Source organism: Neophocaena asiaeorientalis, unplaced genomic scaffold (assembly GCF_003031525.2).
Source record: "Neophocaena asiaeorientalis asiaeorientalis breed wild unplaced genomic scaffold, Neophocaena_asiaeorientalis_V1.1 scaffold127, whole genome shotgun sequence".
NCBI lineage: Eukaryota > Metazoa > Chordata > Mammalia > Artiodactyla > Phocoenidae > Neophocaena > Neophocaena asiaeorientalis.
Window position 1 is genome coordinate 5,495,359 of NW_020175414.1, and position 14,409 is coordinate 5,509,767.

General features: G+C 33.4%; 1 protein-coding gene across 1 annotated transcript in view; it reads right to left on the minus strand.

The window, feature by feature from the left end:
* Positions 1 to 14,409, minus strand: part of DIAPH3 (diaphanous related formin 3) — a 408,148-nt gene that overhangs the window by 153,641 nt on the left and 240,098 nt on the right. The window contains 1 exon segment of the mRNA XM_024767214.1: positions 13,065 to 13,200. Within this exon segment, the coding sequence (XP_024622982.1) occupies positions 13,065 to 13,200 (136 nt within the window).

Sequence of the window (14,409 nt, forward strand, 5' to 3'; positions counted from 1 at the left end):
TGAAAAGAAAGTACTTTTATTCACTCATGAAACCAACAGAAAATATAATCTAATTAGCATTGAGAATATCCACTGGAAACGAGCTAATAACTGCAATTCAGCACTAACACAATCAATAGTTATAAAATATATCTGAAGTGCAATAGAAAAACCCCCTTTTTCTTAATTCGTAGCTTTTGAATACAGAGAGTCCCTTTTGTTCACCAATCTTCTTGACTTTTTGACATTTGAAGGCTATTCTGAGTTAACTTAAAAAAGAGGAACTGTTGCACATTTAGAAGCTTAGAACTAACGGCAAGTCAAAGAATCAGAGTGGGAATGGCTTTGGAGGGAAACTATCCAGCCTCCTAATGCAGTGATCCTTTACACAACCCTCTTGAAAGTTAGTGATGGAGCCTCTGACTCAACACTAATTTGACAAAAAATGTTTCCACTTTGCAAGAGTTGCTGCATGAATACCACTAATAGTTTAAAAATGAACATTCAAAGGATTATATTACTAAAATTACTGTCACTTTTACCCATTAATGATAATTACTGGTGAAAGTTCTACGGTGACACAATTTATTCTAGCCAGTAATGTCTCCCAAGAGTTGCTTGTTCCAAAAACAGTCAGTCATCTGTTTTCTGTATTACACTAGTCTGTCAAATTCTTCCTGCCTTGGGGCATCCTCTCCTGTGTTAAGGCTGCCCTCAATGTTGACTTCGTTAATATTATGCTGCTTCTAATTTTCTTGAAGAACATTGGGTACCTGAGGAAGGAAGCTATTCAGGAAACAATATTTTAAAATCCTATCACAAAATAATGTCTAATTTCATCTAAACACTAATGCCTATTTATACTACTTTCAAGTAACACATAAATATTCAATTTCTCTGCTTAATTTTCCCAGTCTGCCCTAGGGTATACTTATTTATCATCAAAAGCCAAATATTACTGAGTTCCTCTTTTACTCAGCAAGATAATCACTTCAGACTTTGAGCAACCTTCATGACCAAGTTCAACACCACTGAATGGATTTCCTTCAACTTTAAGGATTTAATGTCAAAATGACCAAAAATAGGAAGAGAAAAGAGACAGCCTATTAATAAAGAAAAAGCTGGCTCCCCCTATGACCTTTTGACACATTGATATTTTCATCTCAAAAGATATACAAACAATAGTATAGAAATACTGGGGACAAAAGCTGGGATAAAAGCATAGGAGCACAATGGTTGTGCTAGGTTGGTTACTGGAACAATTGACAGCCCAGGCTCTTGTTAGCATTTCAAAAGTTCAAGTGCACAACTTCCCATTTCAAATTAACAGAATCTAAAAGTCAGGTAATTTTTCTGCTGTTGGAAATGTGTTGAAAGATTAAGTTTTCCCTAACAATTACCATGATTTGTGTCAATATTTTTACTCATTTAACTACTAGATCCTCGTTTTGCAACACAGATCAGCCATTTTGCAAATGCATGCTTTGGCTATAGGAAGATAAGAAAAAAGTTAACAGAACAATTTTTTTACTCTGTGTCATAAAACTCAAAGGAATGGTCTCTATAGATTATTTATATTAGGAGTTGGCAAACTTCTTCTGTAAAGGACCAGATAGCAAATATGGGACAAATGGTCTGTGTCCCAATTACTCAACTCTGCACTTGTAGCAAAAAGGCAGCCACAGACAATATGTAAAGAAATGAGTGTGTCTATTTTCCAACAAAACTTTACTTACAAAAAGAGGTGCAGGTTGATTTGGCTCAAGGGCTGTAGTTTGATCTACATTTTTACTTTACATATAGATAACAATATGCTCAACTGAACACAAAATGGAAGAGATGTCTTTCAGCCAATTAAATATGTATCATTTGTTTGCCAAATCTTCTGACTGCCTTCCATGGTATTTACTATGTGCACACAGTGTGCTAAGTCCTACGAGAAGAACGCATAAGGCCATATTCTTGAAAAATGCACAAACTATTAGAAGCACAGGACTAAAGCAAATAAAATGAGGATAACCAAATATTCTACACATAATTTATATGGCAAGACTATAATGGTTTATAAAAAATAGACTATTATCAAGAGCAAATATTAGGAGAAGACTTTTTGGAGAATGCAAGAATTGTTAAATCACATTTTGTTAGATTCAGTCAGTTAAGAATTAGAGAAAAGGTATTTATGGGAGAGAGAACATCAGAAATAAATTCAGAGAAGTAGGAATAACTATGCCAGAGGTACACTGGATAGTATAACCAGTTCAACAGAGACAGAGGACAGTCACTGAGAATTTCAAGTTCATGGTCTCTTATCTGTAACCTCTTCAGTCAGATATTTCAGAATTGAAGTTTTTCAGACTGCAGAAAGGTCAAAAAGGTGTATATGCCGTAAAATCATAATACACCCAGAGCAACTTAGAGCAGCATCCTCTAATTAAAAATTTTATTATTTCTGCAGCATGAATATTCACATTAGATGGAACCTCTTATCAGTTCAGGTCAGATTTGGCATCAAATCAGTTTGGACACTAAAGTTACTTTAAAAATTTTGGTTTTCAGAGCATCCTGCATTTTTGAATTATAAAAGGGGATGTAGACATATTTAACTGCTTGAAGGACCCAAGAAATTCTGTTTTGGTTGCAATTTTGTCTGATTGCTATAGTTTTTTTGACTAGCATACACACACACACACACACACACACACACACACGCACACATATATATAACAATTGGAAAAAAGGTAAAATTTATACCATCCCTGGTACGTGTGTGTGTGTATATATATATATATTATACACACACACACGTATGTATATACATACATATACATGTATACATATGTATGTACATACATATGTGCATATATATACGTGTGTGTGTATATATATAGTGTAAAGTGTTGGGTTGGACTCTATTAAGGTAACAACCAGGTTCAAAAGTCTATCTTCTATGGATCTAAAACAATTGGAGGTTTATGGAGGCCTCTGTCTCTCAGGGTAAATGTTAAAAACAGAGGTTTAAAAAATGTTTAAAGGGAATACATTAGATTACAGAAACAAGATAAGTCTGTTAAAAGACAAAGAGATTTGTGATTATGCCTGAAATAAGACAACATTCAATGTCTATCTCTGAAATTGAAGAGAACAACTTCCCATCAAATACAAATAATAATTCCACTCAGAACTGGCAATCTGACTTGGAAGGGCTCATGGTGACAACAATCCACCGGCTTGGAAAGTGTACACTGCGTAAATAACTACTGATTAGGGAGATAGTTATCTAAGGAGTACTCAATGTTATACACAAAGAAGATGCTACTGTGATTGAGTCCTCAATTACAGTACAATAAGTGTAACTGATGTTATCAAAGTTATAGCATCTCCATATTGTAATAAGATCAAAGTTACTGATTGATATGATTTCTGCCTAGAATATAAACAGGGTGAATCTAGGCTTAGTAATACAAAAATTTATGAATAACTGATGTTAATATAAAGATTTCTTTGGTAAAATTCGTAAAAGAAATCTGTGCTATACAATAAAGATTTAAATGATTTTTCCCCGATGATTGGCATTTAATCTCTCACTCCAAAACAAACCTAAACAACAAAAATTGGAGTCTATTTTCTACTTGGCATGTAGTTAATATTATATAATATTCATAAAAAGGGCAATGAAGATGATTTTTATTTATTTTTTTATTTTTTGCGGTATGTGTGCCTCTCACTGTTGTGGCCTCTCCCGTTGCGGAGCACAGGCTCCGGATGCTCAGACTCAGCGGCCATGGCTCACGGGCCTAGCCACTCCGCGGCACGTGGGATCTTCCCGGACCAGGGCACGAACCCGTGTCCCCTGCATCAGCAGGTGGACTCTCCACCACTGCGCCACCAGGGAAGCCCTGGTTTTTAAATACTGGATGAGCAGTAAACCAATCAGTGTGAGGATGTACCCTAATGATGTTTAACAAAAAACTACACACATAGCTCAAAGTTAAAAAAAAAAATAATAATCAAGGTTTCAAGATATGTTGTGCTAGAGAAGTCTGAGAGCCAGCCTCCTCTCCTAATTTCTCTTCTCTGGGGCATTTTGGAAGGAGACAAAATGGTATGTGAGCCTTGCACAGCTACACAGAGAAGCCATCTATGAGTGCACACAAAAGCTATTCTCTAAATGAGTTTCCACAAATTGAAGCTGTGTTTTCCAGTGAGAGACTCCTGCATACAAATGAAAACCTGTATAACTATTAGTGAGACTCTCTAGGAAAAGTCTCCCACCAGACACCTCTTGATACTATTCATGGGGTCTCAGTCTCTTAATACCATCAGAAAAAAAAAATGTCACGTGGTAGAGATGGGGGGTGGAGACGGGGTGTCTCAGGGCATTTGTGCTCCAGTAAAGCACACTAAGGTGTTTGTGCCCTTTCAAAAATACTATACTGCAAGTTCCCTGGGTCCTTAACTTCTAACCTGGGTCAAACAGTGAAAATACTGAAGACATTTTCACCCCTTTCAGAGCTGTTGAGCTCTGGGCCCAGAACTATTTAGACTATTGAAAAATCCCTCCTTCAAGAGGGGCAGGGTGGGGCAGAAGACCTAAATAGACATTTCTCCAAAGAAGACATACAGATGGGTAAGAGGCATATGAAAAGATGCTCAACGTCACTAATTATTAGAGAAATGCAAATCAAAACTACAATGAGGTATCACCTCACACTGGTCAGAATGGGCATCATCAGAAAATCTACAAACAACAAATGCTGGAGAGGGTGTGGAGAAAAGGGAACCCTCTTGCACTGTTGGTGGGAATGTAAATTGATACAGCCACTATGGAGAACAGTATGGAGGTTCTTTAAAAAGCTAAAAATAGAATTACCATATGACCCAGCAATCCCACTACTGGGCATATACCCAGAGAAAACCATAATTCAAAAAGACACACGTGCCCCAATGTTCACTGCAGCACTATTTACAATAGCCAGGTCATGGAAGCAACCTAAATGCCCATTGACAGATGAATGGATAAAGAAGATGTGGTATATATATACAATGGAATATTACTCAGCCATAAAAGGGAACGAAATTGGGTCATTTGCAGAGATGTGTTTGGACCTAGAGACTGTCATACAGAGTGAAGTAACTCAGAAAGAGAAAAACAACTATCTTATATTAATGCATGTATGTGGAATCTAGAAAAATGGTACAGATGAACCAGTTTGCAAGGCAGAAATAGAGCCAAAGATGTAGAGAACAAATGTATGGATGCAAAGGGGGGAAAGTGGGGTGAGGGTGGGGGGATAAATTGGGAGATTGGGATTGACATATATACACTAATATGTATAAAATAGATAATAAGAACCTACTATGTAAAAAAATAAATAAAATAAAATTCAAAAAAAAAGATACAAATGAACTTATTTACAAAATCGAAACAGACTCACAGACTTCAAAAACAAGCTATGGTTACAAAGGGGAAATGTGGGGTGGGGGGAGGGATAAATTAGGAGTTTGGGATTATATATACACACTACCTTATATAAAATAGATAATCAACAAGGACCTACTGTATGGCACAGGGAGCTCTAGTCAATATTCTGTAATGACCTATATGGGAAAAGAATCTGAAAAATAATGGATATATGTATATGTATCACTGAATCACCTTGATGTACACCTGAAACTAACACATTATAAATCAACTATACTCCAATATAAAATAAAAATTTAAAAAAATTAAACCTCTTGTAAATCATGTATACTTCAATAAAAAAATTAAAAAGAAAAAGTGGGGCAGGGAGGTGCTAGTTCTAGGCATTGGGATATACAAATCTTTGGATAAGCAGAAGAATCAAAGTAGAATCTGAAACATTTGGGAAGCATTTCTAATTTGGCAATTCTCTCAAAACTTCCCAAGACAGAGGAAGAGGCTATCTAGTTTAAAACCATTGATATGGCACTAAAGAGACAGTTGTCCTTCTCACAGGTTTTCAGGGAAGACAATTCTCAACAAATGTATACAATACATAGGTATAGTCTAGTGCCAGTAACCAATTACTAAAATTGTTTTGGTCTCTTTTTTCTGCATTATGGTTAAGTCATCAGTGGTAAAGGAATAACAGCACAATAGTTAAAAATATGACTTCTGGGACTATCATATTAAGTGAAATAAGTCAGATGGAGAGAGAAAAGTATATCACTTAGAGATGAAATCTAAAACAATAATATAAATCAACTTATTTACAAAACAGAAACAAACTCACAGACATAGAAAACAAACTTATCGTTACCACAGGGGAAAGGAGAAGGGGGAGGGATAAATTAGCATTATGGAACTAACAGCTACACACCACTATATATAAAATAGATAAATAATAAGGATTTACTGTATAGCACAGGGAACTATATTCAATATCTTGTACTAACCTATCATGAAAAAGAACCTAAAGCTGTACACCTGAAATAACACAATATTGTAAATCAACCATAGTTCAATTAAAAAAATTTAAAGAACTAAAAAAAAAACATGACCTCTGGTCAGAAAACATGAGTCTTGGCTTCACTTCTTGCTAAAACTGTGACCATGTACAAAAGGAATTAACTGACTCTTTGATAAAAATAGTCTTCTAAGATCACTGCAACTATTACATGCAATAATGAACACATACAGAGCCTGGCAAATATGTGATACATAAAATAGTGGTGGTAGTGGTAATGATAGCAGTAGTAGTGGGTGTTGTTGCTTTTATTATTAGTATTATTATAATTATTATTATTCCTTAAAAGATGAAGGTAAGAAAAGAGAAATAATCACTGCCAATGCAATCTAATTTATTTATTCTTCTAAGTAGAGAAATAATTAAAACTACTGTTTGATATGCATAAATGGCCAAAAGATGCTAAAAAACTGAAAGCACTACTCTATAAAACTAGAATATATGCAATTATGGAAAATAATCTAAGTTTTACGATATATGTAGAGGACACGGTAATTGTCAAGCCTTTGAAAGCAAGTATACACATTAATTGCATAACTTTGAGACTGGCAGAGACATTCCCAAGTAGTATTTCTGTAATATGTATTTCCTCTAAAATGGAGGCCTAATTGCTTAGTTATTCTAAATTGCAGAATGGAAAACAAAGGAGCAGTTTTGGCCATGTAGGTAAACAACAGATTTCTAAAAGCTAATTATCTCTTTATTTAATAGACTGAAGTTGTACCAAATGAGACATTTAAGTTTAATAAATAATAAACAAATTGTAACCTAAAGACTAAAATATAGAAGCTGCTCATACAGTTTTTATTGCTCCATTAAATAAGCTCTTATTTACTTCCTTCACAAAACATAATTATACAACACTGGGTCCATTTCAAGACCATTCTGATGTGCTGTTTAAAAATTAAGTGAATCAACTTAAATACTCAGGAAGTCTTAAAGCATAATATTTGAATTCTATTATCAAACGCCCTATTCATTTCCATGATTAAGAAACAGAAGTGCAGCTTTGAAAAAGTTGTACATAATCACATAAAATCACTATTTGTCTTACTAGAAATGATCACACATAAGGATAGCTACACGCTTTAAATAAATTTCACTGTCTACACTTTAATTTCTACATCAGATGTTTAATACTTTCAGTATCTTCTAAATAAAAATAATTCATATTTAAACATCAACCTCAGAGAATGTATTCAAACTTCAACCAATTAAACAAGGACATGATGAAAATGTAGTTAATTTGCTTGTTTGTTTAATGTAATACCAAATCATTCAACAGAAATAACCACAACTACATATGTGAATATTTAAGAGACCTCCAGGCTTATCATTTTTAAAGAAAACAAAAATGAGACAAACGACCTTTTAATGCCATTACATAATACAAGATGCTGTGCTTCTTAGTTTTGCTGCTCAAAAGGATTTTTAATGCTTCATTTTTCTTCTTAGGGAAACAGCCCACTATCCCATGTTTATTTTCATTCTACTAACAAAAATAACATTCTGAAATGATAGTGATAATAAATAGTAGACTTGAAAATAGTTGCTTGCTGTCTTGCCAAGGGCAAGTAGTGATTTTGATGGATAAGAAAAGCAGGGATTGAATTTACTCTACTGCCTCGGGTGATGGTACAAGAATTTGTACATCTGTGAAAAAACACAGTTCTTATTTGCATGGTGAAAATACTAAAGTAATGAAAATATACGGAAGGAAGCTTCCTGTGGGTTTAGGGTAGGGTTATGTGAAGATTTTTCTCCTTCTCTATCATTCAGGGGTATGTGTTCTACATACAGAAATAAGAAAAAACAAGAAGTTCCTGGTCCAGAGAGGTGGCAAAACACTACTATAAATTGAACAATTTGCCCTTCTACATTCTTTTGAAAAAAGGAAAGCCAGGGCAACAGCTTCTACAAAGATTAGAGCAATACCATATTCTGTATGAAAATATAACACCCAGAAAGAAAAATAATATAAAGTTTTAGCTGATCCTCACAATAAGATGTTTAAAAAATTCCTACTATTAGCATATATAGCATAGTAAATATACATGAGACTGGTTATCCTATCAGTTTATAAGGAGTTTTAAAACCAATATTTTAAATGAATAAGTTTGATATACATTAATATTCTCTTTAGCTCTGAAGACCAAATTTCATCTCCAGCACACAACACAGCCAGTCTCTATTTTCATCTCATTATCCTGTCTTACTTTACTTCTCATAACTTTTTATAATCTGAAATTATCTTACATATGTGGTTGTCTGATTCACTCATTATAATTATAAACTTCATCACAGCAGAAACCTTATTTATCCTTATTTATCACTGCAATCACAGCATATAGGAAAAAAAAACTGTTGATGAATAAAAGAAACAAAAGTGGCCTAACTATTAATTTTTTCTGTACCAATAAAATAATAATGGAAGACCATAGCAATTATATTTTTCATAATAATATACTGTATTGACAAAAAGCATGTTCTACATCTAATGTGGAAAGAAAAAGGTGACTTCATATTTGTACTATTTTTAAAACAGTACTATTTTTAAATATGAAAAAAGGTATCAACGAATAGTAATAATATATTTGATTCTTATATGACTTACTTGGCTATAAACACTACATTAATACTGAGACTGAATATTTTGTTTTTCTATGCTAATAATCATGTTATGGTTAAAGAAAAATTAAAGACATTCAGAATAATCATCATTTACTGGGATTTTAGAAGAGGTCTTTTACTTTGGTGAGAAAATTATATATTTAGGTGCTAGGAAATTTGGGATATAGCCCTAAATTCTTTAAAATTCTACAGTACAGGAAAATAATTCAAAGTTGATTTCCAAAATTTTCAAAAGAACTGCATCATAGCTTTCTATTGTATCAAATGCTGTATGATCTTTTATCAAATGATTGATTAAATCTATTAAAATATTCACATAATATATAGTATTAAAGTATTTATTTAATATTGTTTATATAAATCAATGTTAGCCAGGCTATCCTTTGAAGAATACTCTCCCAGAAAATGTCAAAATGTATGGTACATATGGATCTCTGCATATAAAGGCTTTGGGAGCTCCCATCAAGTGAGAGCCTTACATTTATTTGAAACCCATCTACGATAATTTCCAGACCATGTTTGGGAAGAGATAGTATAGAAAAATTTCATAAAATAATCCAATAGGTCGAATAAGGTGAGCTCCAATTTACAAAAGATGTAATAGAAAACTTTCCTTAAATTTATTTGAAAAATCAAAAATATTCAAATTTATTTTAATAATTAAGAATAGAAAAGTAACAACCTCAACATAAAATTACCTACCTGAAAACAAAATAAACCAGCTATTAGCCATAATTGATCGTCAAATTTTAGAACAGTTTTGATAGAATTCAGAAACAGACCCTAGTATATTAAAAATTATATATCAAATATATGAATGATTAAGAAAGAATTACAAATAAATGGAGCAGAATAGTATTATGAATAACTTAAACTAAAAAAAGATTGAAGCGGAATATGAAATTGCTGAAGGGATGATTTTCTAAACCTAAAGATGATAGAAAAAAAATCACAAAAACAAAGATTATAATAAAACATTACATAAAAAGAAACACATGTCAAGATATAAAAATAAAAAGCCAAATTGAGAAAATCTATTTAAAAGGTAAATATTGATGCATAATAAACTAACACATAAATCAATTAGGAAAAAGACTAAGACAGCACAATTCACAAAGGAGGATATACAAATCCACCATAAACACTTGAAAAAATGTCCAGATTCAGTAATATTCAAAGAAATGCAAGTGGAGATTAAAAAATACAACTTTTTAGTCCATTAAATTAACAAAAACCTTAAAAAATGAGAATACTCAACTAAGACACATTCATAAACTAACTAAACATTAAAAGTTGGTGAAATTAGAATAATACTTCTGGAAATCAATTTGGTAACATGCACCAAAAGTCTTAAAAATATTTACCCTTTTCTATTCCATATTCTAATAATTACAAACATTTTCAATTAGTTATAAATAAATAAATATCACAATGAAAAGTTGGAAATAACTATTTTTCTATGACCTCACATTGACTAATGCAACATGGTATATCCAGTGGAGGCAACAACATAGATATTACAAATTAAAAATCACAAGTTATGTAAAACATGAAATATTCAGGAAGTTCAGCAAGGTAATGTGAGACACTAAACTCACGTTGTTAAAAGGTACAAGCTTTTAAAACTGAAGGAAAAATGTGTCAAAATATTAACAGTGATTCTTTGGATTATGGATAATGGTCTTTGATCCAATACTTTTTAGGTGATTTTCTATAACATGAAAATATTATTTTCAAATTGGAAAATAAAATTAGTTATTTTTAAAAATGGAAACTTCCTTCAGGAGAAATAGAAATTTAAATGAAAACATTATTAAGATTACATTGGATGTGAGGTTTCATTAAAATTTTTGCTTCCTGTCAGGCTTTAACTTTCCAGACTGATTGCTAAAAAGGCTCTGTGTGACAGACCCCTAGGTAAAACCCACAAACAGTACACAGCCAATCTGCCATCAAGTAACTCATCTAGATGACTTGTTAACCAACACAAAATGAGCTAATGTTCAATATCAGAATGTCTGGTAAATTAGGCAGTAATACATTATTTTAAAAAGGTGTCCAGAAGTTTCTTTTAAAAATCATTGCTAAGTTTTCCTGATCTCCATTTTGTTAACACTTCAAGATACTTTTGAGAACACTTCCTGAATTTCAAATGTACTCCTGTGAACAAGAAATTGTGCTTGGATAATTTTTTCCCCTAGAAGAAACGTGTACAATACATTAAGATACTCAGCTTGCTTTATTAAAGATAAAATATGCCTGTAAAAGTGAAAGTAAAGAAGGCAAAAAAGGCATCTCGGTTTACCCCAGGGAAACCTTAGATGAATTTGCAGCCCTGAGTTGTAAACTATGGTAATTGAGAAGTGAAGTTGATGGATTTTAATTAAAGTTTTCTGCAATCCTTAGTGGCTTGGAGGTGGAAGAGACAGAATTTTGAGAGGGTAAAAATATAACTACAATTTACTTAATTCTTTTGCTTCTAACTTAGTGGTAACTTTTAGCTTTAGAAAATATACATTTACGTCTCTGTAAAACAGTAGTTTTTCTACGTTTTCTTTTAAATTTTTTCCAAGAACGTTTTTTTTTTTTTGGCTGTATGCGGGCCTCTCACTGTTGTGGCCTCTCCCGTTGCGGAGCACAGGATCCGGACGCACAGGCTCAGCGGCCATGGCTCACGGGCCCAGCCGCTCCGTGACATGTGGGATCCTCCCGGACCGGGGCACAAACCCGCGTGCCCTGCATCAGCAGTAGGACTCCCAACCACTGCACCACCAGGGAAGCCCCCAAGAATGTTTTAATAAAGAAAATTTCAGGGACTGCCCTGGTGGCGCAGTGGATAAGAATCCACCTGCCAATGCAGGGGACACAGGTTCGATTCCTGGTCCAGGAAGATGCTACATGCCACACAGCAACTAAGCCAGTGCGCCACAACTACTCAGCCTGCGCTCTAGAGCCCGTGAGCCACAACTACTGAGCGCATGTACCACAACTACTGAAGCCCGCGTGCCTAGAGCCCGTGCTCCACAACAAGAGAAACCACCGCACCGCAACGAAGAGTAGCCCCCGCTCGCAGCAACTAGAGAAAGCCTGTGCGCACCAACAAAGACCCAACGCAGCCAAAAATAAATAAAATAATTTTTTTTATAAAAACAGAAAATTTCAAAATACAAAGGTAGAGAAAATGGTATAGTGAACACATCCAACCCTCCAAGTACCCATCACCCAACTTTACCACGTATTATTTACAGCCAATCTTATGTCATCTATACACCTGCCTACTTTCCAGTCATGCTAGGCTATTTTGACTGAAATCCCAGATATAATATCTTTTCATCTATAAACTTTCAGTACAAGTCTCTAAAAGAGACTTTAAAACATATTCACAACAATGTTGTCACGTCTACAAGAAAAAATAAAGTATTGAAATTTTTCAGACTACTTTTTTCTACATTTGTTTGGATCAGAGTATATATAAGTTTCATTTATTACAATTAGTCGATATGTCTCTTTAAGTCTCTTTTAATCAGTAAGTTTCCCCTCCATCATATTTTCCCCTTCCTTAAGAGTATTTTGTTAAAGAAAACAGGTTACTTGTCCCAGAGAATTTCCCACAGTTTCCTATAGTTAATTTATTCACTGACATAAATTCTTGCAGATTGGTTATTTAAGTAGTAGCCAAAGAACTGGTTATTTAAGTAGTTGCCAAAGAACTGCTAATATAATGGAACTACAACAGTACACCAGAGGACCAAAATCACCTATGACCAATATCAGAATTAAAACACTACTTGTTAGTAAACTAAAGTGGGGAAAGCCCATAAAAGAAAGAATTGCTCTACTGTTTAGGTATACAAATAAGCGATCATGTCTTCCTTTTTCACAGAAGTATATTAAACTGCTGATAAAGTAACCCATATTAATCTTGGTGTACACAGTATAAGTAGCAAATTTGATAGTACTCACCAGTCTTCATTTCTAATAGGCGCTTTTTCTTTTGTTGGCGTTCAAGTCTTTCCTTCTCTGCCAATTCTTTGGCTATCCTGGCACGTTTTTCTTTTTCCTCTGCTTCTCTTTTTTTGAAATTGTCCTTCATTGCTTGCTATTACAAACAAATTTTGGAAAATGATCAATATTAACCACAGTGATTCCACAAAGAAAATGGAAAATTATTAATCTGTAGAACTGTGATTAAATGTCCTTTAAGTAATGGCTACTTCTTATATTAGTAACACAATCTTTTAAAATATTAGCACATGAACCTTTGTTAAATGTGTTATGTATGTAAAAATACAACTGTTATATTTAAAACACCTGCATATTAGTGAAATCAACTAAGAGAAAACAGAAACTAAAGATAAAAGAGCATTTAATTTACAAATCAAAACCATTTTCCTATACATACTTCCAAAAGAGTGTCTAGAATATGTATTAGTCTCCCGTACCTCCTCTGCTAAGTAAACTATTGAGTACGAGAAAAATAATCACGGAAGAAATGATAGAAAAGAGCTGAAATTTTGTAATGGCTACCTTATATTACAATCCATTATTTAACAATTTCTTTCATACAGAGAGAAGTGTCATAAGGATGACTAAAGAAATATTTAGCATTTCAAAGTCAGGCCCTCTGACTGTTCATCAAAACCAATAATGACATGTGAACCATAAGAAGATCTCAATAGATATGTGATTAGTTACATTCTTATTTTTTAAAGTTTTATGCAAATCAAGAAATGCCACTCATGTGGCATTTGTGGGAATTAGCAGGTAATCATAGATTTTTCAAAGTGCCAAAAAACAGCATGGCATCATATTACACTCTCCTGTGGAGACCATATTCTCAGGACCAATGAATCCAAACAGGTTATCTAATTGCTAGTTTATCACTAATAGAACTAAGTAGAAAAGTATATAATTAAACTTTAGCAAGTAGGTGGCATGTTATTTTGGGGGGAGGCTTTAATTTCTTCTTTACTATAATATTCTTCTTTTTTCTTTACCCTAGGGATAACGCAAGTTCTTCTTTAGAAATAAAATAAAAAAACAAAATAAAGTATTATTGATCAAAACAATAAAAGGAAAATTGCAAAGAAAAAAGGAGGAATAAAAAGCACAGAATAAAGGGAATATTAAACTCATCCATTTATCCATCCATGCAATAAACATTTACTGAGAGACTGAATAATAAATGGTACTAAGCTAAAGACTTGGGAAATAGAGATATAGTTCTAAAACAAGTTTACATTCTGTGTGATAGGGTGGGACAGGAGGAAAAGACAGACGATAAACAATTAAAATCTTTAATAAATAT